General features: G+C 42.0%; 1 protein-coding gene across 2 annotated transcripts in view; it reads left to right on the top strand.

Annotated features, from left to right (window-relative positions):
* The window catches only part of FMNL2 (formin like 2), a 313,130-nt gene that overhangs the window by 186,851 nt on the left and 102,554 nt on the right, over positions 1 to 23,725 (top strand). For both annotated transcript variants that reach the window (XM_080799312.1, XM_080799313.1), the window contains exon 3: positions 18,463 to 18,543. In XM_080799312.1, the coding sequence (XP_080655438.1) occupies positions 18,463 to 18,543 (81 nt within the window). The remainder of the gene's footprint in view (positions 1 to 18,462; positions 18,544 to 23,725) is intronic.

Below are 23,725 nucleotides of genomic sequence, written 5' to 3'. Positions count from 1 at the left end.
GATGAACTTTCAGATCACTGTGTCTGGAGAAGTTATTAGAAGGGGTACATTTCTTCAAGCCATTCTTTTTCTCCTTTTTTTTTCCCCCCTTTATCTGACAGAGAGGGAGTGAGAGAGAACAAGCAAGGGGAGTGGCAGGCAGAGGGAGAAGCAGGCTCCCTGCTGAGCAAGGGTCCTGATGTGGGACTTGATTTGAAGACCCTGGGATCATGACTCACCCAAGGCAGACACTTCATGGACTGAGCCACCCAGGCTCCCCTCTTTTTTTTTTTTTTCTACTGGAAAAGTTAACATATGTCAAAAAAATGTATATATCTTTATTGGAGCATATGAAGTAAAGTGAAAGACCTTTTGCCTTTCCCACGTGTTCACTAATCAGCGATGAAACTGAGGTTTAAGAGCATTGATGACAAGCCAGCACCAAGGCCCCCTGGGCTGGTTAGTGAGACACGAGCACCGGTTTCCAGCCAATCACAAGTCCTTGTAATTAGTTCCTGTTACACTAGGGACTGGGAATCTGTTTGTGGAAGTGAAACTTGCAATTAGGTAAGTAGCTCTTTCCAAAAGCCTTCTTCCTGTGACTTCACAGGGGATTTTCTTGGAGGAGAAGGACTTACCAGTTCCTAAATGTGTGTCTGCTCAGTGATTAAGTAGAAGTGGTTAGTCAGGAATTCTGGACATTTTAGATGATTAATGGCGGTGGGTGTAGATTCCATGAATGTGTAATCCAGTCCCGAAATGTTAGTGGTGCCACACCTGAGCTTGGTTAGAAAAGTTGGCCTGTGGCTTTGCCTGCATAATGGTGGTATCTGTGATTTTTTGGGGGGTGATTTGGCATGGCTTGACCTTGCCCTCTAATGGCTGGTGGTTATGTTGCATTATAGCCTTTAAGGAGAGATGGGGGTCTCCCCCTTCCTTCACTTGCATGGAATGATATGGGAGGAGGAGGAGGTTAAAAAACAACAAAAACAAAGGTGAGAGTGAAGAGGTAGCAGGAAATGATACCCACTTGGAGTCAGCTTCTTGTGTTAAGCAGTTCAGGGAGGTTGGATTTCAGCCCTCAAGGCTTGGCAGGCAGCCTGATCAGGAAAGGGGAAGGCCCCTGCTGCCACTCAGCCCGAGCTGAGTCAGGCCAGTGGCGTGGAGATACTCTGTGCCCGGGAGAGTTGCTTTCTTGTCTTTTTCAACACAACTGACCTGTTGTTTGAATGTATTTAATCATTAAGAATACAGTTATTTCTTAAACCCTTTGCTTCTATTTCCCAGTACTATTTCTTACAGAAGACATGAAACTTACTTACTGGATAACCTGTATCTGTAGTTAAGCCCATTTGTGGCTGGAAAAAAATATCCTAAAAAATTAAAGAGCAACATATTGCTGAGGGTTTTTTCCTTCCTTTTTTTTTAAACGTTCTTGTTGTAAGCCAGCTAGAGCTCTACCCTTCCAGGTAGCCAAATATTAGTCAATATTGCAGACCTTCAGATTCTAGGTGGTAAGGGCTTGTCTTCCAAGTGAGGGGTAACAAAGGAGTCGCAGCTTTGGGCAAAACCAGGTGATAGCTGATTGTCGTGTTGGCGGCTAAGTGGTAGTTACTTGAGGATGGTAGAGAAGGTGGGGAGGAAGTAAGGGAAGGATAATGATGTAGCAGGAGCCTTCTTGCTCTACTGCCTCTGCCCTTGCTTCCAGACTCCAGACGTCATCGGCCCTCAGTCCCCATCCTCAAGCTCCAGGCTTTGATTCTACATTTAGCCACACAAACTTTATTGTGGCTTTGCCAGCTGTTGGGTTAGCAGACAGCCATTCCTCTACCCACTTCCCTTTATTCAGTCCTCTGCCTAGCTGATATTTTTACTATATTTAATAGTTTGACCTTAAAATTGTTCGAATTTTTACCATATTTCCCTAACTGGTATGTTGAAATGCTATCTAATTTTAAATCATCACTAGGTTTTATGATCTGTGTAATTCTTTCAAAGTTCTCTTCCAAACACTTAGTTGTCTTTTATCATTTTAATATGTGGTCTTCCTCCTCTATGTAATCTTTCTTTTGGCTCTGGATTAATCAGATTTTTTGTTTGGTATTTTGTAGTTTTATCTTGTTAGAAAATTCAGTATGTATCTTATAAAAAAGAGTTTCACTTATAGCCAATAAAGTCATCACAATTAAAATGAATAATAATTCCTTTATACCATCTACTGCCCTGTTCATATTTCCCAGTTTTCTAGAATGTTCTTTCCACCTGGTTTGTTCACATGAGAATCTAGTCCAGTATCAATCACACATTGCATCTGGCTATTAGGTTCTTTAATTCTCCTTGAAACTACAACAGACTTTTATTCATGATGCTTATATAGTGAAGAAACTAGGCAGGCTGTCTTGCACAGTGTTTTGTTTTCTGCATTTACCTGATTGTTTCCTAGAGATGTCTGAACTCTCCTGGATTTTTTGATAACTAGAAATTAGATGTAAAAGCACGATAGATTGATGTTGAATATCTTTTTCTAGAATATCACAGGAGACATGTGATGTCTGATGTCTCACTATTAGATAACATTGGTCAGCAGTGTTAATTGTGTTTTCCCCTTAAGCCAAAAGGGTTCCATGGCACATTCCTTTGGCACTGTTTGTCTCGTTACTTTACCAGCCTTGTGCCTGGTGGGTTTAAAACCAATTGATAACCTTCTGCTGAATCAGTTTCTGGAGGAGTTGCACAGAGATGATTTTATAATTACATTTCCCTTCCACGTTTAGCGTAACTAGAACTTTCAGCTGGGTCTTAGTTTACCCTGGAATATAATTATTCCTAGAATTCTTTCTCTCCCTTTGCCATTTTTGGGAGTACAGATTGAGTTTTTTTTTGCTGTTGTTGTTGTTTAAGATTTTATTTATTTATTTGACAGAGATCACAAGTAGGCAGAGAGGCAGGCAGGGGGAGAGGGGGAAGCAGGCTCCCTGCCGAGCAGAGAGCCCTATGCGGATGGGCTTGATCTGAGGACTCTGGGATCATGACCTGAGCTTAAGGCAGACACTTAACCCACTGAGCCACCCAGGCATCCCTGAAACTGTTTTTGGCATACAGCTTCAGCTTTGCTCTGAGGTGGTCTCCAATCAGAGGAAGAAAGAACACGTACATGCACACACATATACCTGGGAGGTTTCCTGAACCAGGCTGGGAAGTAGCCTGAATCACATGCAGTCTTATTTTGCAGGCTGTGCCTTGCAAGGAGAGCGTGAAATGTAACCTAGCTGAATACACACAAAGAGGAAAAAAAACATGCCTTGTAAAAGCTGGTCTCTGCCATGGGGCGATCAGTTTTGGTAGTCTGATAGTTTCATAGTCCGATAGTCTTAGGTTGTAGTTAGTATTAAAACTTGCTTTTATTTATGTATTCATTACTGTATTCATTGAAAAGCATTATTAGTACAGACAGGGGGAAGCAAAGAGAAAATTGAGAGAGTATGGATCTGAGTTTTCCCAAAACAGGTACCTCATGTAATAACCTTGGGTCTGGAAAATCGTTTGAATCCAGTGGTCCCTGGTACCAATTTGTTTGTTCTGAGTTTCAGTTGTGTGCCTGGCAGGAACTGGCTATAGGGCATGTATTTTTGCCAGCTATAAAACAAATAATATTTTGTCTTTGGGCTATTTTTGGCTCGAGATTTTAAAGGGACGGTCTTCCTTTTCTCCAAGTCTCCAAATCTGAGGAAAGGCACTGAATCAGTTGCAGTTAAAAAGAAAGCAAGTTTCTTTCCGTTTCCCTCCTGAAAGCGAAGTTTCCCTTCTGTTAAGATTCACTCCGGCTCTCTGATTCCTTGATTCTGAAACACTGGAGAAGCAATCAGAGGGTCAGATGCCAGCTCTCTCTGTGTTGAGCTATCTCACATTTCATGTCTCTGGAGTTGTGGAAAATTGCGTCCGAACCTAGGAGGGGGTGTACCTCTTTCCACTACCAGAGGTTCTCTTCGTCAGATGGTTTTTGTAGTGGGGAAAAAAGCTGCTGGCCTATCCCGTGGGGTTTGAGAGGGGGGCAGGAAATGGGAAGAAGGTAGACTAAAGAAGGTGTGAGTTACTCCTTTTTAAACTAATCCTTTTTGGCAGCTTCATACAAATGCTCTCTCAGAAGTGCTGTTCGACATCCACAGCCCAAGAAAGAAACTCAGGGTTCAGACTGATTTCAAGCTTCCAGGTTCTCTTCCACCAAAATGAACATCCTATGACCTGCCATCTTGCCTGGTAATACAATGGAAGTGTAGATTTGCCCCTGCTACCTCCCAACCCCCTAGCCCCCCTTTAAATTACTTAGTAATTACCTGCCTGAGTTGTCTTAGACGACTCCATTATGTTGTGTGAGGTAAATTGTATTGTACGAGCATCTTTTGTAGACTGGGGAATGCTATTTTAAGAAACTAAAGATCATAAAGCCAATTTAATGATGCATATGGATAGACTGAAGGTGACCTTTGAGGCCATCTTTTAGAAAATAATTTAAGTGACTTACTAAAGTTTATTAGCCAAGAATTTCTACTCGGTAACACAAATACAACTGCGTTGTTTTAACACCTGAACATTTGACTCATAATCTTTGCTGTGGAGGTCTGTGTGTTTAATTTTCACACACAGAAAAAGTCAGACAGCTTCTTGGAAGTTACCCAACAAGTGGTTGAGCTGACATTAAAAAAATTGTGAACATTTCTGTGTTCCAAGAAGTACCTTAAGGGTTTGGAAAAGTTTTTTGTTTTTGAAAAAAGTGCCAGGTGACCTGGATTACGGTATGATTGTCGCTCTTTTTATCAGTCCATTCATTCATTAAATGAGTCAATGAGAACACACTGGGAAGAGTGATGTGCTAGGTTCTAGGACCTTCGTGTTTCAGAAAACACAGTGCTGAGTCTTTTTTTTTAAAAAGGAGATTAAAGAAAAAAAAAACATGTCATCTTAAAAGTAAATTCTGGAAAGATTGAGTGTATAGCAAAGACCTTTTGGACCATATACTATCCCCAACTCCTCTGTAGAATTCACGGCAGCTCTTGAACTTTCACACAAGTGTTTTAAAAGAACTTATTTTTTTAAAAGTCATTGGGGGAATTAAGGTGTCTGTTGGGTCTTTATCTCTGTGATAATAGTAAAACAGCATTTGGATGATTTCACTGAAATAGCAGAAATATAAATTGGTTTGATTTCTCATTAGACTGTAGGTGCTGGGGGTTCAGGGAGATAAGGAAAAAAATGAGTTAGAAATATGGTTCAGGTTTTATAGGGAAAGGAGAGCTGTGTTTAGGGGCAGAGACTGCGTGTATTCTATATCCACATGGTGGACTAGACCGTGGCTTGCAGCAACATCTTTGGGTTCTAGAAATACCATCATTATGCAGATGCTCGTTATCCTGAAAGCTGGTACCAGTTCTCTTCACAAGAATTTTGACACAACCACTTGGCTATTGATGTATGTGCTCATCGTTTCAGATATAACTTCTCAAGTCCCACCTAAAACCCTGTGGAGTAAACACTTGTCAAAGACGGGCTACTGTGTCTCTGTATCGCTGTCACATCCAGCAATGACCAATTTCAAAGGACCTGTATCTGCCTTTCACTCAGCCCAATCTAGTCAGGTCTTGTCAGAGCTCGATATAATGATAAGTTTTGACCATGTGATCACAGGTTGAAACTGTTATTGGCTTAATCTTGTGATGTGAAGATGCAAATAAAGACATGATGTTGATTACAGAAGGGTGTGTGTGTGTGTGTGTGTGTGTGTTACACTAAAACTGAAAATTATGGAAGATCTGATGACAAACCATAAAATAGCCAATATAAGCTTGGTTTTAAGATTCAGTTTTCAGGTTGTTAGCACACATTGTTTTTGTTTTTATATCTTCAAAGGTAAATACTGTGTCTAGGAAGCTGGGGTATATGTTGGGTGTGGGGAGATAGGGAGGGCTGGATGAAGATGGTGGATTAATCAAATCTCATGAAATGACAGTGAAGGTAGAGTAATGGTTTGAAGTATGGAGGTATATTTAGAGCTGGGTGAAAAAACTGACACGAATTGCAGAATTTTTAATTTATGAATAATTTATGACATAAATGTTTTGGAAATAATGAAACTAAAAGGTTTACAGGACCCACTTGGAGTGCTTTATTTCTTTCAAAAATGTTGGCTGACAAAGTTGGCTACATATTTGGCTTGTGATTTCTTTCTAATTTGGGCAAGTGGAGCAAACAAAATATCCCAAACTTTTTAAGAAGAAAGCTCTGCTCGGTATCAAATAAGTAAAATGAATTTAAAGAAAGTACTTTGAGATACTGTTTTTTGATCTTTACTGAGGTATGATTTACATACAGTAAAGTTCACCAATTGTGTTTTCTAAAGTGGTTCTACCATTTTGCATTCCCTCCAACAATGTAATAGAGTTCTAATTCTTCCAAATTCTTTACAAACACTTGGGTATTGTCAGTCTCATTAATTCCACTCATTTTTGTGGATATGTAGTGGTATCTCTTTGTTTTTTTTTTTTTTTTGTGTGTGTGTGTGTGTGTGGTTTTTTTTTTTTTTAAGATTTTATTTATTTATTTGTCAGAGAGAGTGACCACAGGCAGACAGAGAGGCAGGCAGAGGCAGAGGGAGAAGCAGGCTCCCTGCTGAGCAAGGAGCCCGATGCGGGACTCGATCCCAGGACGCTGGGATCATGACCTGAGCCGAAGGCAGCCGCTTAACCAACTGAGCCACCCAGGCGTCCCTCTCTTTGGTTTTAATTTGCATTTCCTTAACGACGTTGAGCATCTTTTTATACTATACGCTTGTTTGTTATATGCTTGTTTGTTATTTGTGTATCTTTGTTGAAGGATCTGTTCAAATCTTTTGCCTATTTTTAAAAGTTGGATTGTTTTATTATTGAACTGTATTGTTTCAAAAATGTGTATTTTGGATACAAATCTTTATCAGATGTGTATCTTGCAAATATTCTCGAGTTTGTGTCTTGACAATTTTCATAGTCATAAAGTATTTTTTAAAGATGAAAAAGTTTTCTGATGAAGTTGGATTTAGATAACTTTTATTTTTTTAAGTGGTTCAAGTATTTTGTGGCTTGTCTAAGGAACCTTGTCCAAACTCAGGTCACGAAGGTTATCTTTTCCATGTTTTCTTCTAGAAATTTTAAGAGTTTGGTTGTATGTTATGTGTGTGATTTATTTTGAGTGAATTTCGGTACATGGGATAAATTAAGGCTGCAGATTCACTGTCTCCCCTCTCCCCCCACCATATGTATATCCATTAGTACCATTTGTTGAATAGACTGTTTTTTTCATGAACTACCTTGGTATCTTCGAAAAACTAATTGGCATATGTGTATGGTTCTATTTTTGTACTCTCTGTTTTGTTCCACTGTTCTTTATTTCTACCTGTTGTCAATATGGCAGTTTTGATTATTGTTGTGAATTCTCAAACTTTGTTTTTTGGAAAATTATTTTGGCTACTGTAATTCCTTTGCATTTTTCTATAAATTTTACAATCAGCTTGTGAGTTCCTAAGAAAAACCCTCCAGGATTTTGACTGAAGTTGCATTGACTTTATAGATGAATGTCAAGAGAACAAACATCTTAATAGCATTGATTCTTCTGAATGATGAACAGAGCATTGCTATTTATTTAAATCTTTAATATCTCACAGGAATATTTTGAAGTTTTCAGTGTACAGGTCTTCCATGTATTTTCTTAGATTTATCCCTAAGTATATCATGATCTTCAATGCTATTTTAAGTGATACATTTAGAAAATAAGTTTACTGGTTTTTCCTGGAGAAATACTGTTTTTAAATAATCTCCTACTGCTTCATTGACACCCATATGGAAGAAGGAGGCTTATAGTATGTGGCTGCATTTTCAAGACCAAGTTCCATAATTGAACACTATCTTAAAGGCTTCTGACTATAAACAGTAGTCGTGGGTAAATGTTGAAGTTTAGTATTCTGAGCTCGATTCTTAGGTTTAAGTCTTTGCCTAAGGTAAATGAAAGCAGGTGGCAAGGGCGTGATTAAGACCTAATGACTTTACTCCTGATTTTCAGCCTTTATGTACTGTTCATAAGGATGCTTTCCTCGCATGTGTCAAACACACGTTGACTTCAGTGGAAGGCAGTTTCCTTCTCCACCTCTTTCGGTGCCACCTACTTTGAGGGTTTCCTGCCATAAGTTCTACGCTTTGCAATATTACAATTCATTCACTGCTGCAAGCACCCCTTGAGATTCTCAGGACCCTGTAACTCTGTAACCATGTGGTTGCACACTGTTGGAACTGGGACACATGAAATTTCAGAGAATCTAATTGGTATAACTGTAGGCAGAAATCTGGAACATAAGTTTGCTATTCTTAGACAAAGAAGATGTGGTATATAAATAAAATGAAATATTACTCAGCCAAAAAAAAGAATGAAATCTTGCCATTTGCAATGACATGGATGGCGCTAGAATGCATTATGCTAAACAAAATCAGAGAAAGACAGATACCATAGGATTTCACTCATATGTAGAATTTAAGAAAGAAAACAGGCACCTGGGTGGCTCAGTCTGTTAAGTGTCTGCCTTCGGCTCAGGTCATGATCCCATAGGATCGAGCCTCGTGTCAGGCTCCCCGCCCAGTAGGGAGCCTACTTCTCTCTCTCCCATTCTCCCTGCTTGTGGTCTTTTCCTCTCTCTGTCAGATAAATAAATAAAACCTCAAAAAAAAAAAAAAACCAACCTAAAAAAACAAGCAAAGGGGGAGAAAAAAAGAGGGAGGCAAACCAAGAAACAGACTCTTAACTATAAAGAAAACTGATGGTTACCAGAGGGGAGGTGGGTAGGGGGATGGGTGAAATAGGTGATGGGGATTAAGGAGGAATCACTATATTGTACACCTGAAACTAATATTACACTGTATGCTAACTAACTGGAATTCAAATAAAAACTTTAAAAATATTTTTAAAAATAGTAATTAAAAAGTTTGCCATTCTTTCAAATTTTTGAGTGATTGAAAAATACCAGTACTCTTATCTAAATCTTGAAATACCTAACGGTTTCTGCAAGACATCAAAGGCTGCTGCTGCTACCCCCGCCCCCCCCCCCCCCCCCCCGCCAATCAGGATCAGGACTTTGTTATTTATTTTTCTTTTCCTCCCCCATGTTTTATTTGTATGATACATGGTTAACTCTGGAGCCGTTTAAAAGCTTTTCAGTATGTTAATCTTGTTCAGGAAGGCATCCTTAAGTAAGGTTTCTGGAATATGTAGTATGTGGGGGAAAAAGGTTTTCGTATTTTCCTTTTTCAGAGGAAGAAACAGTGAGGTTTGTTTGTACCCCTTGCATTTTTTAGAGGAAGAGTCCTCCCCAGGGATTTTGTAAAATTTTCATGAAATTGTAGATTGTAACTGTAGTTTTATAAATATAAGTCTGTATCTTTAAATATAACTGAAAATGTTTTGAAGTCTTTGCCTAGCAGCAATATGCACATTCTCTTTGTAGACCGAGAGGGATTTAGGAATCCAAAGTAGGAATTGCACTCTAAAGCAGTGATTAATTAGTGTTAGTGTACAGAAGGACCTACTTGGGGGAATTTAAGAAAATGTGGATTTTTGAGTGTTTAGTGAATTGAGTCAGGAGAATGTTTGCAATTTAACAAGCATCTTCAATGGCTTTAGATGCTGGTTTTTTGTAGTATATATTTTAAGAAATGCCAGGCTAAAATAAGGGAAAGCTTTGGCTCATGAGGGGAGAGAATGATGATTTGAAGATGATAGTAAAGGCTTTCCAGTATATATCCAGCCTTCCGTCACTCTACCCAGTCCTTAGATCGTCAATAGCAACAATAACCCTACTTACTGAATATTGCTACATGTCAAGCACAGTCGTGGTTCAGTCTTTGCTTAGGACAACATGCGATAATAAACTTTATTAAAAGTGTGACCTTCTTTCCTAACAAATTCAATTAAAACCATTTTTAAGTTGGGAAAAATGATGAACTGTGATAGGATTAAATAAACCCAATTGATTATATATTTGGGAGGGACTTTTGGGGTGTTTTCTTGAGGAAAGACCTGTTGAACTAGAACAAACTTTTGCTAGTCTAAATAAAGGAAATTATTTGGACAAGTCTCATCAAAAGTTATTTTCAGTCTGAGAGCTGTAATGGAACACTTGGAAAGTTGTCCTCTCCGACCAGGAAAATGATTTCATATTCAGAGCTGAAGAATGCTTCAGGACTCTCCAAGAAACTATGACTGTGGAATGAATCTGACATGCTGATTTTTCAAGTCCAGTCTAGCACAGAAATGGCCAGCTTTTAAAGTTGGGGATGGAGAAGGGAGTGTTACACCGTATTCATCGTATATTCCTCCACTGTTCAAAACCCCTTATTAACTTGCTGTTCTCTTTCTTAGACCTGTTAGCTTATTATTTATAGCCACCATTGTCTGTTCCAAGGTACCCATTAGATTCTTATGCCATTGTCTTTCTTAAAATGTATTACTGGAACCCAGCTAAACCCATTGAAGTTAGTAGCACTTTCCTCATGCTTCTCTACCTTTGTTCCCATGTTTCCCATCTGGAAAACTCCTCTGTCTCCTGCCCCTCACACCCACCCAGGATAGCTGTACACTGCCTGCCCTTTAAAACTCAATTCAAAAACCACTTTCTCCAGGGAAGTTCCTTTGATCTTCTCTGTTGGAAAGAACCTTACCTTTCTTTGAACTTCCAGAGGATCACATATGGCTCTTATCGTACTCAGCATTGTATTACAGCGATGTCTGTTGGGTCTCACAGATTAGATTTAATGCTTTAGAAAGAATTTGTTTCATTTTGTACCTTTTTTATGCAGTGTCTTGCCTAATATGTTCTGGATGAATGAAATAATAAAACGTCCACGAAGGTTTTTTTGGGGGGGGGGGATAAAACATTTTATTTTAATTTTTAATTTTTTTTATTTTAATAAACATATAATGTATTTTTATCCCCAGGGGTACAGGTCTGTGAATCGCCAGGTTTACACATTTCACAGCACTCATCATAGCACATACCCTCCCCAATGTCCATTTCCCCACCACCCTCTCCCGTCCCCCCTCCCCCCAGCAACCCTCAGTCTGTTTTTTGAGATTGAGTCTTTTATGGTTTGTCTCCCTCCCAATCCCATCTTTTCATTTTTTCTTTTCCTACCTCCCCCCAACCCCCCCCCCCCCCGCATTGCACCATCGGGGGGAGGAGTCAAGATGGCGGAGAAGTAGCAGGCTGATACACAAGAAGTTTTTTTTAACCTTAGTATTTTTCAGGTTAGTGCCTAGAAATAGAGACCCACTTGTGACAGCAAGATTTAACGTGTTCAAAGGCAGGGGCTTATTTAGCAAAATGTTTGCATCCAATAATAACCACAGGGACCCTCTTGGTCACAGTGCAGCTGGTATTCGCTGGCTCTGGTAGCGGTTAGACAAAATTGGACTGTCATCTGAACTTGCTTTCTTGGCCCTCTATTATTTTAAGTAGCTAGAGTCTTAATAATTTTTCCTCATTTGCTCTACATTGTCCTCTTTCTTCATACCATACTTTCTGTAGGTGGGAGAGTCTGACAGCCTTTCTGAAGTTGCAGAATTTGTTCTTGCCTTTTTAGGGGGGAACATGAAATATGCATTTCCTTGGCGACTCTGGTACTCTCAGTTTCTTGGGGAGTCTAGATCTATTTGTGTGGATGTTGTTTTTATTTGTATAAATTGTTGGCCCTTTGAGAGCTGAGATGTTAGGGTTACCTTAGTCTCTCTTGCTTAAGAGCCTTGGTGTTCTCCCCCACCCCTCCGTCCTCCCTGCCCCTTCCCCCACATACCTACATGCACTATTTCTTGGCCTCTGCTGAACTATGTAACTCATTTCTGTCTATATATAATATTCATGTGGTATTTTATTTTTGTATGCTCTTCTCCCTATGCACTTGTGTTAGCATTATCCCTTTTAGAGGGTAAACCCCTTGAGGACTTGGGTCATTCCTGTCAGCGGAGCTCTGAAGAGCATTTAGCACCAAGCTAATGCTGCAAATTAGTACACGCTAATGGCAACGATACTCGTTGTAATTATGGCTCACTTAGAGACCGCAGTTTGCTGACTCAGCCTTGGGAAATGAAGCCCAACTATTTGCAGCTTCTAGGAAGAAAAATCAAGTGTAGCGAGCTTATGTGCACAAGAGCAAAGTCCTTAGAATTTTCACTATCTAAAAATGATTGCAGGGGCGGAATAATAAAACATTAATAATGGCATAATGATGGGGACATCTAATTCATTCCTAAGGGTGTTTCAGCAATTTTGGTAGCCCTGCTGATACACTACTGAACTAGCGCCAGTGACCCTGTGACAGTCCCCAGCAGGGGGAGAAACCCAGCAGTCAGCGCATCCCTCCGTGAACCATTCATTTCCCAGAGATTTCCTGGATGTTCAGGTGTTTCACTATAATTTCAGAGTTTTAAGAATTTCACCTCAGAATATTAAGGTATAAGATAAATGCCTGAAATTCTGTTTGATTTTGGAGCTGCTTCTCCAAATACAGTTTATGGAGCGGAAATGCTTGTGACATGCTTGTCCTGAGTCCAGCTGACACCAAATTAACCCCAAATAATTTCTCATGTAATTATACACATGGATTGAGAGAATTCAAAGGATCAGAAATGTTTTTGCTGGATGAGTGGAGTGCCCAATTCCCAACCTTCATGCGGAAAGGCTTTCAGTGACAAACTTTATTAGACTTAGGTGGGGGAAGGAGGACATGGAAGAAGGCTCCAAAGAGACAGTTGAATTGCTTAGAACCTAAGACTGCCTGCCTGTCTGCTGAGAAAGTCCATGTTGCAGCACAGCTGATGAGTTCACGAGTTCATGAGTTAACTTAACGGAGGTAACCCAGTATATCGCTGTCCCAGCTGCTTCATTGAGTTCCTTTAAAAATGGCTTGTTTTTCCAACCTGGGCTGCAGTAGACTTGAACCCTTGTCTTTAGTGGAATCCAGTAAATGCTTTGTCTTTTCCTTATCTGCAGGACAGGCCTCTGTATGGCAGGGTAACCTTCCTGGTAGCCTGCAAAGGGAGGGGTGAGCCGCGAGTAGACCGAGGTAGTGAGAAGTGTGTCATTATGGAGGTCACTAGGCAGTTACAGAGCCAGGAGAGAGACCAGCCAGGCTTATCAGCAAATGTCCTTTAGCTATGACGTGAGTTTGGCTAATTTATGTTGAGCACATATGTATGCCCTGGACAGCACTGACAATCTGCTTGCTTTTAAACTTGAAAAACTTACCCCTAATTTATGAGCACTGTGACTTGTCTATGACATCTAGAAGAAGTTTAATTCCTTGAACGTTATTAAGGACTGCTTGCCAAGTGTTCCTCTCTGTGTACTGGAGCTCAAAGAAAAATAGAACATGTTTCTACTCTTTTAAGAGCTTTTATTCTATCAGAAGCAAGATGAACACACTTATTATCTTGTCGTAGAAAGAGCAAGATTCAGAGAATCAGAAACCTTGAGTCTGAATCTTTGATCTGATGTGTGCGTATCTGATTTAAGGCAAATCATTTCATCTCTGAGCTTGATTTTCCCTATCTGTAAAATGGAGGTGATATCTACTTGCCCGAGAGAGACTTCAGTGAGCTGAGAGGTCTAGAGAATACAGTAAACTATAAAGTGCCACTCAAAGACAAGTGAACAACACTTGAAAAACAAAAAGTGCTGTCCAGGTGGGAAGGTAATTGTGTTCTTGGGCTGGCCTTAATGAAGTCATTATTTAACAGTGAGAAGAAACTTTCAGATCATTACTAGAGAAATTAATTGCTAAGTGTCTAATTCATTAAAATGAAATACTGGCAATTGACATAGCAGCTTAATGAAGATTCTCTGATTATTGATTGGGAGGGTGACTTGGTCACTCCATTGATCCCTTACATTTACCTCCTGTGTCCCTCCATAAGTTGTACTCTAAGAGGAGGACCTTCCCTGATAAAGGAGTACCTTTCTTCCATGAGGGGTTATGGTGGCTGCACTCCCTTTGCTGAAGCCTCAAAAGAAGCTCTCAGGGTCCATGTGGAGGCAAGGTCAAGCTTCCAAGACTACAGACACATCCAGATGAGGTGCTGCATGTGGCAGTTGCCTTTCCTTGAGAGAAAAGAGTCTTTGATCCTAGATTTGTTCCCTCCCATACCTAACCCAGTGCAGCTTGTGGCCTAGTGTCCTGAATATGAAGAAATAACTTGCGGTTCTTTGCTTTGTATGTTTATGGAGAAGGATTAAAAACCCCAGAGTGATTGTCATGTCCATCCAGAAACATGCCGTGAGGAAAGTTTGATCACACAAAAAGATAGATGGCAGGGGCACCTGGGTGGCTGTCAGTTAAGCATCTGCCTTCAGTTCAGATCATGATCCCAGGGTTCTGGGATTGAGTCCCGCATCAGGCTTCCCACTTGGTGGGGGTCTGCTTCTCCCTCTGCCCCTCCTCCCCAACTCATGCTTGCTCACTTGCTCTCTCTTTGTCTCTCTCTTGCAAAAATAAATCTTTAAAAAAATTAAAGAGAGATAAATGCCAAGAGGGCAGGGTGATGGGATGCTGAATGATGAGACGCATAGAAGAAATTTGTATGTCAAAAGTTCTTCCAAATGATATAAATTCACATTGACAAGTCACCATGTTTTTTAGAGCATATTTTTTATCCCTAAGAATAATTCTTCTAGATAATGGGACTCAAGTTGAGGACTTCATTTAATTAAGCTACTCATATCAGTGATGTTGAGCAAGCACGTAACTGGTTATGAAAACAGCCTGTGGGATCTAGCAGATCGGGAAGCGAGGATAATGGAAAACTGTCATCCAAAGCATTTACGAGTTTCAGTGCAAAGTCTAAAATTCTAATAGAGAAGAAGAAATTGTTAATTTAAATAAATATGCCAGTAATCCTTCCAAAGTCCTTTCGAGTAAATGTGTTTTGGCAAGGTGCTGACATTCTCCAGTGTACTCTCCCAAATGTTTCTGTTGTCCAAATGGCTGTATTGAAGACACAGAAAGAAAAGTTTTGGTGAGCCAGATGCTGAATTTATAAACAGTAGCTCCTTTTGAGGTTAGACGAACAGCCCCAAGTTTTAGGGAAGTGATTGGATCTTTTGTATTCTTTCTCCATACCAGTTTTACTGAAAGCCCTGGATGTAAGCTGAGTTTTCTGAGCAGTAGATATAACGTAGACTTACTGTGTTGTGAAGCATCAGGCTTCTTCACATTCTGTTTTTGGAAATACGTTAGTGTATTATTCAGACAAGTGAAAAATGTGACTAAAACAACAGCAAATTTTTGTAAGCACGTTTGAAAAAGTATGTATGAATTGTAGTTTCATCCGTAATTTCAGGGGAATAGTCAAAAGGACGTACTTAAAGGACCAATGAATGTCTATATTTGAGAAAGCCCCCTGGGTCACGACAATCTTGAGTAGGAAATGGAGAAAGATGCATTTGTTGACGGTCAAAAATGGGATTCACTAATTGTGTGAATCCCAACGTGTTATATATGCTAGTCAACCAGATTTCATTGTTTTACTTTATTTTTTTGAGGTGGGGGCACGTGAGTGGGAGGGGACAGTGGGAGAAGAAGACAGAATCTTCAGTTCCAGAGTGGAACCTGTTACGGGGCTCGATCTCACAACGCTGAGATTGTGACCTGAGCCAAAACAAGTTAGACACTCAACCAACAGAGCCACTCAGGTGCCCCCAGATTTTGTTATTATAATAAATACAGCTCTTCTGTTGTGAAGACATTGCCTTAACAACAATCGTTAGGCATCTTTCAGCAACTGTCCACAGAGTTCAAATTTGGGTCCTCAAATAACTACTGTATTAGCCAGAGTTAAAATTCAGTGAGTTTCAGGGCGCCTGGGTGGCTCAGTTGGTTAAACGACTGCCTTCGATTCAGGTCATGATCCTGGAGTCCTGGGATCAAGTCCCACATCGGGCTCCATGCTCAGCAAGGAGTCTGCTTCTCCCTCTGATCTTCTCCCCTCTCATGCTCTCTCTCTGTCAAATAAATAAATAAAATCTTTTAAAAAAATTCATTGAGTTTCATGTGTGAGGGACCTTTACGAGGTAGAAGTTTGTTGTTGTGGAAGGGAGCACAGTTTGAGTTGTCCCTGGTCATAGGAATTTTAAATATAGTTAATAGCATTATGCTTTTAAAAAGTATAAGTTTTCTTGATATTTTAATATCTCTGGAATATTACTTATTGTCATACACAGGTTGGAAATAATAACTGGCTTCTAGATAGCTTATCAGTTCATTTTTTTGGATTTTTTTGTGATTATTTTAGCCTTCAGCTGGGATATTGCTAAAGCACTATGGCAGTTGGATCCTGGTTCCTTAGTGAAGTCATGGTGATTCAAAATAAAAGTGGGGGGAGGCTTTATACATAGACCATTTGATAGCATTAGGAATGTCAAACATTTATGAATTGTTATTTAGAAATTGCTTGCAAAATTTGGGGGAATAATTAGAAATAATATGCTGGAGCCTGTGGGTGGCTCAGTCGGTTAAGGGTCTGCCTTTGGCTGAGGTCACAATCCCTGGGTCCTGGGATCAGCCCTGCCTTGGTCTCCCTGCTCAGCAGGAAACCTGCTTCTTCTTCTCTCTTCCCTGCTCATGCTCTCATTTCTCTCTTATCTCAAATAAATCATTGAAATCTTTAAAAAATTAGAAATAATATGTTAATCTTTTTTTAATAGCTCTGTTGAGATTCAATTTATATACTGTGAAATTCCTCATCATTTTTAAATAAAGGGAAAATATGGACAAGTGTCTTACTATAAGTCCCTTAATTATTGAAGCATTTTAAACAGCAAAACATGTTTTCTCTAATAAGATGATCTTTTTTATAATAATGAGATGATTTTTCAGCCTTTCTAAAGCTGTAAGCAAGCAAGACTTGAGTGGACCAGGAAGGATGTTGTGGTTCCCTGTGTTGGAGAAATACAAGTTTGTAGAGGATAAACACATACTTGAACATGTTGGCTAGTTGTCAGCCTTGCAAAATACTCCAAAACTCCCTTGTGGCATAAGCAATAATCAGCTTAGAAAGAATTACTAGAAAAGCATCTTTTGAGGTTGTGGGCAGAAGAGATCCTAAGAATGGTTTTGATTTCATGACGAATCTTAGTTTTTCCTTTTAGAGCTGATTCATTTAAACTCGTATGTGTGTGAAAGGTAGCATAGGTCCGGAAAAAGTTGTGAAACCTAAGAAGAGCATCCTAAGTAGGGTAAGGTCAGTGCCTGTGTGACTACAACATGATGAAGAAATAGAACCTTGGAGCCCCTTGGGATCACTGGGCATTTTCCTTCCCCCACCTCAGTCCCCTGTCATTTTAATGCTAATCCTCTCTTTCCCCACTCCCTAGATATATATGTATGTGTCAGCAAATAAAACAGCTTATGTATGTGTCCCTACCATTAAAGTTTAATTTTGCCCGTCCTGTGAATCCATAGAAATGAAATCACATTAGTTTTGGCTCAACATCAGGTTTATCGGATCTGTCCATATGGGAGCATGTAGTACAGTTTGTTGGTTTTCGTCAGAATATGGTATACCATTGTATGAACATAATACGAGCACTTAGCCATTTTATAGTTTGTGGGCATGTACCCAGTTTTTTACTACTGCTTCTTAGGCTGCTTTGGACATTGTGGTCTATGAAAGCTGACACACGTGGGCGTGAGTTTCTCCCAAGTGCGGTGCCTCGGTGCACAGCCTTAGCATAAGACTTGTTAGTGATGCAGACTGTCTGGTCCCACCCCAGATCTCCATTCCCATACCACCTTGGGATATATATTCTGGCTTCATAAGCTTATTTCAGTGACTGTGCCTTTGTTAAAAACATCTCTGGGTCTTCTGTTTTGGGACTGCCTCATTTACACGTTCATGATCACATCCGTGCATCGGTACTCCTGCAGAGAGGCATACGCTCACTCGTCTCTTAACAGGAGACTCATTACTCATTTTTGAAACAAATGGTTTTTACCCAGTTTGAGTGAAAGTTTTGGTATGTTTGAAGACTCCTATTTCCAAGAAAAGGATTTGCCCACATTGAAGACGGCCCGTAGACTATGCAGTGGACTAAAGACCTGCTGAAAGGGGCCGCGAACAGAGAACAGAGCCCAGAGCAGGGCAGACAAACCCATTTGTACCACTGACTGACTGCGTCATCTTAGGGAAGTGGTGAATTTCTTGGAGCTTTGCTTTTCTCCTCTGCAAAACGAGGATAGTATCATTCACTATAAAAATTCAAAACCCTTCACAAGCCGTGCAGATACATAAAGATGATCTGCGGGGCCACACTCTTGTGGCAGACGGGTGTCCGCTGTGGGTCAGCCATACCGACCTGTTGGAGTGTGGCCGATGCTCATGCCTCCGTGACTTTCATGCTTTTTACTTTTGTGCTTTCTGCAGGAACGATTCCAGGTGAAGAATCCTCCCCATACATACATTCAAAAGCTCAAGGGCTATCTGGACCCAGCTGTAACCAGGAAGGTAAGAGGGATTTGTTTTCACTCCTGTTGTCACTTCCTCGTGAGTGTGCCCTGGAGGGGACCTTCTTCCTCTGCACTGTCACCTCTGCGGGAACCTCCAGGAAACCAGTCTCGGGAAACAGACACCATGAGAAATAAAGAAGAAAGCCATCCTTCTCGTGCAAGGATGTGTTTGAGAGTGCTTTCCCGAGGCAGGAGTCACGTACCTCTGATGGGTAGTGAGTCACTGCCATTTCCAATTACACAGGGCAGTGAGTCCAGCCCAGAGGTGTTCAGGCCCCTGGAAAAAGCAGCCTTAGCGAAGGGAGTACTTGTCGTTCATGCTTTGGTGCGTTTCCAGAGGCCTTGAAAAATCACTGGGGCTTTGTCATCCCAGCTGTGCGCTCACATCCTGTGTTGATGCTATTAGCCGCTTCCCCCGGCCTCACCCTGCCCCCGGCCCCGAGAAGGTAAGCAGAGAATAGCTGATTCCCTTCTCAACTGACTTTCTCCTTTTACAAACAGGCTGTGCTTTGTGCAGCCACACAATTGGTTTAAACCAATGCCTTGTGGTAAAGCATGTAGCCTGGCACAGCCCTGCGGGCTGGGCTTGTTCCTGGGCTGTCTCGGCACCGAGCTGTCCTTGCTCAGGATGGGTGCGGGCACTCTTCACCAGAGAGCACTTGTTTTGGGGTTGACCTCCCACGACTCCTGCTTTCCAGGCTGCAGCAGAAATAATGAGAGCTGAATTCCCTCTGTTGTTTCGGGGTGGGACTCATGAGAGAGGAAAGGCACACTTTTCCTAGTTTCCCGCTGTCTCCAGGGCTCTCATGATTTTTTTTAAAAAATCTTTTTCTTTAGCTTCTGCTTTTACTCTAAATATCCCTCTGCGCCCCCCACCCCTGACTCACTGCCCACCCCCCCCATCCAAAAAAATGATCAAGTGAGAACAACTGTTCCTTCCTTTTGGAAGTTTGTGTGCCTGACACGAGACCGGCAGAAGAAATACCGTCTAGGATGATGATAACATCGGGCTGTAGACTTTGGCGTCGGACTGTGATGCCGCCACCTCTTCTGAGAATGTACCTGTCAAAGTATCATGATCTCCGCCCCCCCCCCGCCCCCAAATATGGCTCACACATGTTTCTTTGCTTTAAAGAGCTTCTGTCTGGCCCCCTAAATGAAACCGCTGCCTAATTCTTACTCACCACTTTCTCGCCTCCTTCCCCAAGGATAGAGCCGCCTTCAATGTCATCAGCTGACAGGGTCAAATGAAGGCACCCTCCCCCAAAACACAACCCAGAAAAAAACAGGAGGTTTTGGGGACTTTAAAGGAGCAGCAAGATTCTACTTCAGAAATATTTCCAGAAATCCCTGCAGCTTGCACACCCTCGGGCTGGATGGCTTGGACCCCAGCCTTCGGTACACTCCTGGGCAGCTGAGTAAGGCAGGAACACTGGTGTCTGTGTCCAGACTGAGTGCTCCTCTCGTACACAGTGCGTTCCACCCCTGTAGAATAGTTCTCTCCCTATTCGACAGACTCTTAGGAGAAAGGGGAGAATAAGAAAACTTCCCGAGAAGGCTTCTCAGAGTCCGTCCCTAAGTGCTGTAAGGAGGAGATGCTTGGAGGGAATGGGGCGCTTTCTCCTGGCACAGTTCCGGTTCCCTTCGGGAACAATTATTCCTTAGTGAGGCAAAGGATGTAAGGCAAATAAGCTGCTTAGTTTTGCTCCATTGCAAATAGCTTAATAAAGGACCAAGACAAGGATATCTGTTTGGGCTGACCTTCACTTGTGAAATCTTGGCCCCAGACCGCGTTTGTTCATCTGAGTGGCCTGGTTCAGTCTGTGCCTTGCTTTTCAAGATCAGTTGTTCAACTGAGAAGGAAAAAAAAAAAAAAAAAGAAAGAAAAGAAAAAATGGATGTTGGATTAACCACCTCTGCTTGAGCAAGATTTCTGTTGGGAGCTGGCAGGAGGAAATGATCTGTTCGGCTCAAGCCTAGAGAAAGGAAATTTTGCTTGGAAGAAGGCAGGCTTGCAGTTTGAATGAGTTTAAGATTCTCAGCTATAGTGTGGCAGGGAAGAGGGAAGATTTCCAATCCAGGCTTTCAGCTGGAGCCTGTCCGGGCTGAGTTGCCTTCCCCTCACTGTGTCTGGAGTCCTTGAATACCTCACTCGTTTATCATTTGTTCACACTAGATAGAGGATATTTGATTTGCTGTCTTCTAAAAAAAAATTCTTAAGTACATTCTGTTTAGGTTTTCTTCTACATAGCTTTAAATCTGGAACCCTGGGAACCTGGGCAGGGAAGGAAGAGCCTACAAGAGCCATCTCTGTGAGCAGGACTCTTCCACAGCAGTTGCCTCGTCGAGTACCGGGTGGTGCTGGTCTGTGATCTGGGAGGGTGTGCTCAGGCCTAGCGTGGAAGAAGGCTGCATACGGACCGTGAAGAGAGGAGGGGGTGTGCTCTGCAGGCCGTGCGGTTGTGAAATGAAACCTATTGTGGGGATCTCCGGGCCTCCTCTGGGGGGCTTATCCCAGGTCTGCCTTTTATGGGACAGGGCCGAGGGACCGGTGCACGCGGCTCACTGGTGGTACCTGCTCCTTGTCGCAGCTTCCCAGGGGCATGTGATTTGTCTTTGCAGTGTTCCGAAGCATGCCGAGTATGTTGTCGAAGTGCAGAACGTTGGCAATCGTTGTTAATGTGTTAGCGAGGTGGATGCCAAGGCTTCTCCATAGCCCCGAGTCCCGCTGGCGATGGCCCAGTTCCCAAGAGAATGTAACACGGGGGCAGAGTCCCTTTGGTTTTATCTGTTATCACGCAGTTGCAAAAGTGTAGTGACTCCCAAGAAGTGTTATCTGCTCCTGTTGTCATTCCCGGTATCTCCTGGTGTTTCCATGGAGGTCCTCTGTTTTGATACACGCCTCTTAGTCCTTCAGCGAATTCTTTTTGGGTACCCTGTTGTGTCCTTAGTGCTATGCTGGGTGATTTTGTGGCTCGTGGTGACCTTTCCCCCTGAGGAGCCGGGAAGGCCACCAGGAACCAGTCAGAATTGAGTAGGAGGCAGAGCAGGGAACGCGGAGCTGCTTTCTCAAGGCCACAAGGGCAGGCTGTCTGACATCTGTGACTCTAATGTGGGAATGGCCTTTCCAGAGCACCCAGCACCTTGTAAGTAGTTTCCTCGGCTCTGTGGCCAGAGACTCTGCCTCATCAGCAGTCCTCGTTGCTAGAAAGCTCTCCAGGGGACGTTTGGGTGTCCCTCCAAAGGATACACGAAAGAAGAGGGGTGTGGCTCCTTTTTTCATTGCATTGGGGATGCTTTAATTTCATATATCTGACTATATCTGGATTCTAACAACCGAGAAGGTCTTTGGAGTTTCTTAAGATTGGCAGCCAGGTGGAAACTGTGAGACTGTTGGCTTCCTTGGGGCCTTAGTAAGGAGCATTTGGGGGGAGAGGAGAAGAGGGTGGCAGGACCCCCCCATGCTGAGCGGGGTTCCAGTCTTCATCTGGACACCAGGGGCTGCCTTGCTCTCCCCACCCCACATCCTGCTTTTCCAGCCTTCCTCCATTCCTCCTTGTCCTTGGATGCCTTCATCTTTGGACCTGGATGACTCATCTTTCCACTGCAGTTGTGGCAGCAGAGAAGGGTCCCTAACATCCTGAGCTAGAATTCCCACAGCCTTTTCTTGGAAGACCATGTAATATGCAGGTGGTTTGAATGTTTAGCACAGAAAGCATAGAACTCTTCCTAGAAGGTGCGGCCCATCAAATGTCCTACTTCCAGAGTGGCCCAGAAGTTCAGTTACTATAAATATGTGTTTCTGGAAGAAATTGTGTTCCAGAGAGCCCATGTGCATCCTGACCCAGTGATACGTGGGGATCGTTGAGAGGATAAAGAAGCATACATTTACTGCCAGAGGGGGGGTTTGTTGACGAAGGAATGGCCTGAGGGAGTTCTGGAAGGATTCGTGGGATTTTGGTGGGCCAAGGAATGAGGAAGGGCATTCCCAAAGTAGGAGGGACCTTCCGAATGAGGGCACCTGGGCAAAGGTAACTCTGAATGCTTATTCTTGGGAAATGTTAGGTTTTGCAGAAAATAATTAACATAGCAGTCCTGAGATGGCTACCTTAGAAAGGCCAGCTCCCCAGAGTGGCTAGCTCTTGGTTGGCAGCTTGGGACTTGGATTTCAGGAGAGTTCATAAATTTCCCTGATAAGAATGATTCACTGTGCCAACAATATGGTACATGCTGAAGGCCTTTTTGCTTGAGGGAGTCTGGACTTTTGGTATGTGCTAGACAGAGGATGCTGAAGTGACCAGCCCCCAGTAAAAACCCTGGGCACTGAGTCGCTGGTGAGCTTTCCTGGTGGACCCATTTCACAGATACTATCATTTGTGATTCCTCTGGGAGAATACTGCTGCAAGCTTGTATCTGGATTCTTCTGGACTTTAGCTCATGCACCTTTCCCTTTGTTGATTGTACCTTGTATGTTTTTGCTGTAGTAAGTCTTAGCTATAAGGACAACTATATGCCAAGTCCTAGGAGGGAGTCTTTGCAAATCATTGAAACTAGGGCGGGGGAAGTTTCAGGGGCCCCCAACATTTGGGCATATTGGTGAATATTGTTGTGGGGAAGGGAGAAGTAGCCTACTTACTTACTCAAAGACACCTAGTACATGAAATAAGAAAATTTTCCCGGTCCTTTCTCATAAGCTGACTTTCATGATAAAACAATTTGTGTCCTTTGCAAAAAGAAAGGTGAGAGAAGCCCACTTTATTTATTTATTTTTTATTTTAGCATTTTTTTCTTTAAATTCAATTAATTAACATACAGTGTATTATTGGTTTCAGAGTAGAGGTCAGTGATTCATCAGTCTTAGAAAACACCCAGTGCTCATTACATCGTATGCCTTCCTTAGTGTCTGTCACCCGGTTAACCATATCCCCCCACACTCCTCCCCTCCAGCAACCCTCAGTTTGTTTCCTGTGATTAAGAGTCTCTTATGGTTTGTCACATTCTCTGATTTTGTCTTGTTATATTTTTTCCTCTCTTCCCCTGTGATCCTCTGTTTTGTTTCTTCAATTCCTCATCAGTGAGAGCATATGATAATTGTCTTTCTCTGATTGACTTATTTCACTTAGAGAGAAGCCCACTTTAAAAGCAGAGATATTTTCATATTGGAGTAAACTTATTACTAA

This window comes from Martes martes (assembly GCF_963455335.1).
Source record: "Martes martes genome assembly, chromosome: 3".
NCBI classification, from domain to species: Eukaryota; Metazoa; Chordata; class Mammalia; order Carnivora; family Mustelidae; genus Martes; species Martes martes.
The sequence above is the reverse complement of the archived record's forward strand: the minus strand, read 5'-3'. Positions and strand labels throughout refer to the sequence as shown.